At 55.5% G+C, this 2,741-nt stretch overlaps 1 protein-coding gene across 1 annotated transcript; it reads left to right on the top strand.

Annotated features, from left to right (window-relative positions):
• Positions 1–5: 5 nt before the first annotated feature.
• PITHD1 (PITH domain containing 1) lies at positions 6–2,622 on the top strand (the record flags this gene model as incomplete). Its single annotated transcript, XM_035904024.1, has 5 exons — positions 6–121; positions 286–363; positions 1,267–1,371; positions 1,876–1,984; positions 2,212–2,622. Coding segments are annotated over 5 exons (510 nt in total), but the record flags the coding sequence as incomplete, so codon positions are not given.
• Positions 2,623–2,741: the final 119 nt, after the last annotated feature.

The raw sequence follows: 2,741 nt of genomic DNA, 5'->3' as shown, positions 1-2,741 counted from the left end.
TGTTCCCCAGCCCCGGGGCGGTGCCCGCCTACCTGCGCAGCTGGGGCCCGCCTGACCCGCTCCTCTCCTCCCCGCAGTTCGTGGAAAGCGACGATGATGAGGAGCTTCTGTTTAACATCCCGTAAGTTCATCCCCCCCCAGCCCCTTCGGCATCGTTCTGGTTGCTGGCAGGGTTTGTTCCTCGCCGTTCTGTTCCTGGGAGCACAGCACCTCTGCGTGCAGCTGCAGCCGGGGCTGATGTGGAGGGAGCGGAGGGGAAAACGCCGCTTCTGTGTCTCTCGGCAGGTTTACGGGCAACGTGAAATTAAAAGGCGTGATCGTGATGGGAGAAGATGACGATACGCATCCAGCAGAGATGAGACTGTAAGTAAATTAAGCGTTGACTTGGCTGGAGCCTAAACCGAACTGACTGACTCGTAGCTAACGAGAACAGCAATTTGCACGCCGTCGGGCGCCCAAGCGCCCAGCGAGGGTGCGCAGTGCGGGAGAGGGCAGCGTTGCTCTCCAGCACCTCTGTCATCCCAGGGCCCCGGGAGGAAAAAGAAACCATAACTTGTACGGAGGCGAGCGTGGCTGCTTGCTGCCTTTTCTCTAGAGAAATGTGGCGCTGATTTTAATTAGAAGAGAACGTTCAGTTGAGACACTGGCTGCGCTGTGAAGAAACCAACCTGCTGCTGGCTCAGCAGGCAGCAGAAGGATCAAAGGGGTGAGGGGGGTTACGCTTCTTGGGGAAACTCTGGGGCCTGGGAGGGAGGGAGGGACACAAGTGACGGAGCGTCCTGCAGCCAGGTGAGGTCGGTAACGCTCTTGGCAGTGGTCCGGCTGTGCTGAGCCACGTGGCCTGTTAATTAGCTCCTGAAGGGAGAGATATCCTTCCTAACACTGCTTTTTTTTAAAAACTGGAAAGGGTGTTCAGTGCTCTGCAGTTCTTGCTCATGGGGAAGGATCTGCACCTTTTTTGAGCCCCTCTTTTCCTTGGACTGCAGTGTACTGGGGTCTGGGTTTTTTCATTACCCAAGCGTGCTGAGATCTGTACCTGCCCAGCTTTGTTCCTCGCTCTTCTTTGTGATTTCTTCGGGGTCTTGGGTATTCTGGAAGGTGATGATGCTTTGTGGTGGCATGAGTGTTTTCTCCCTTAGAAGACAAAGCAAATCCAGTTTCTTATTGTCAAGAAGAATCTTGACAATAGCGATAATGGATGGGGAAGAAACCAATTAGCTGACCTGCGTGTTAATAACTTCCTGGGTGTCCTCCCTCTCTTCCCAGGTTCAAGAACATTCCTCACATGTCCTTTGATGACGCAGCCAGGGAACCAGACCAGATGTTCAGCCTGAACCGGGATCCGACAGGAGAGCTGGAGTACTCTACCAAGTATGATGCAGGCCCACGCGCCCAGGGGGCCTTGTGCTCCTCCCAAGTGCGGGAGCTGCACTCTATCCAGCCTGCTGGCATGCTGCTGAATTTTCAGAAAGGATTCACAGAGGGCAGTTCCTTCCCTTGCATCTCAAGGCTGCCCAGAGTAGAATTTGCCTCCCTGGCTCTATCCTGCCCTTGTCAGCTGAGAGCTCTGGTCTGAAAACCTCCTTCCCAGAGCCAGGGGGGTGCCTGCACCCATGGCCCAGGAATTCTTGGGGTGCAGAATCATCCCACTGTCATGTGCCCTGCTCCCCCCAGCGACAGCTTGTTGCTGGCCTGCTCACTACAAACGTGAGGGAAGCTGCTTCTCCAGCACCCTCAAGTCGTTTCCTCCCAAGTCTGACTCTGATTAAGGGTAGGAGCTACACACGGTGCGGGGCTGTGGCACCGGGCTGTGAGGAGGTGGCAGAGCGGCAGCTTGTACCCACAGCTCCGGTTTCAGAATGTATTTTTTTTCAGAATTGCCCGTTTCTCCAATGTTTACCACCTCTCCATCCACTTCCCGAAGAACTTTGGAGCGGAGACAACGAAGATTTTTTATATAGGCCTGAAAGGAGAGTGGACAGAGGTAGGTGAGAGCAGAGATGAGCAAGACTGGGCTAATAACGTAAAAAGGGCTTTAAATCAGAGCTTAAAGGTGAGCTCTGGCGGTGAGGGGAGTGTGAGGGTGGGGATGTAAGGTCTGCGATGAAAACTCTGTAGGATAGGGACCTGCTTGGCTCTTGCCAGTGAGGTGTTTTAGGAGGGACTTGAATTCTGCTCTCCTCTGGACTAATGTGTTTAATCTTAATTCAGGCTCATCGCCACGAAGTCACCATCTGCAATTACGAAGCATCAGCAAACCCAGCTGATCACAAGTTGGAACAGATCACCCCACAGACTCACTTCATCTCCTAACAGTGCTGTCGGGAATCTCCCGAAGGCTGTGGTGGTACAAGGGTATGGACGTGATGGGGCTGACTTGGAGAGAAATGGCTTCCTGAAGCGCTGGAGAATGTTGGATCAGCTTTATGTTTTGGTCTTTGCCGTGGAAAGCAGAGTGCCCAGCGTGCAAAGGAAGGCAGCCGCTGAGGGCGGCGGGGCGTTGGGTCCTGGGGAAGGCAGCAGATCTGCTCGCCTAGCGGGAGACGCGGTCTTTAGGCGGAGGCGAGCTCGCGTCTGGTACCGGTTACTTCTCTGACTGCCAATAAAACGCTGAGGTGCAGAGCTGCGGCCGGGTCACCCGGCTCCCTGTCCCTGAACGTGGGGTCGCGGCCCGTCCGTGGAGCGGCCCTCCTGTCCCCGCAGGGATCCGCCGGGTGCGGGGGTGACCGAGCGGCTGCAGC

The sequence above is a fragment of the Egretta garzetta genome, unplaced genomic scaffold, assembly GCF_000687185.1.
Source record: "Egretta garzetta isolate BGI_Z169 unplaced genomic scaffold, ASM68718v1 scaffold101, whole genome shotgun sequence".
In the NCBI taxonomy this organism is placed as follows: domain Eukaryota; kingdom Metazoa; phylum Chordata; class Aves; order Pelecaniformes; family Ardeidae; genus Egretta; species Egretta garzetta.
Note: the sequence above shows the minus strand (reverse complement) of the source record. Positions and strands in the feature narration are given on the sequence as shown.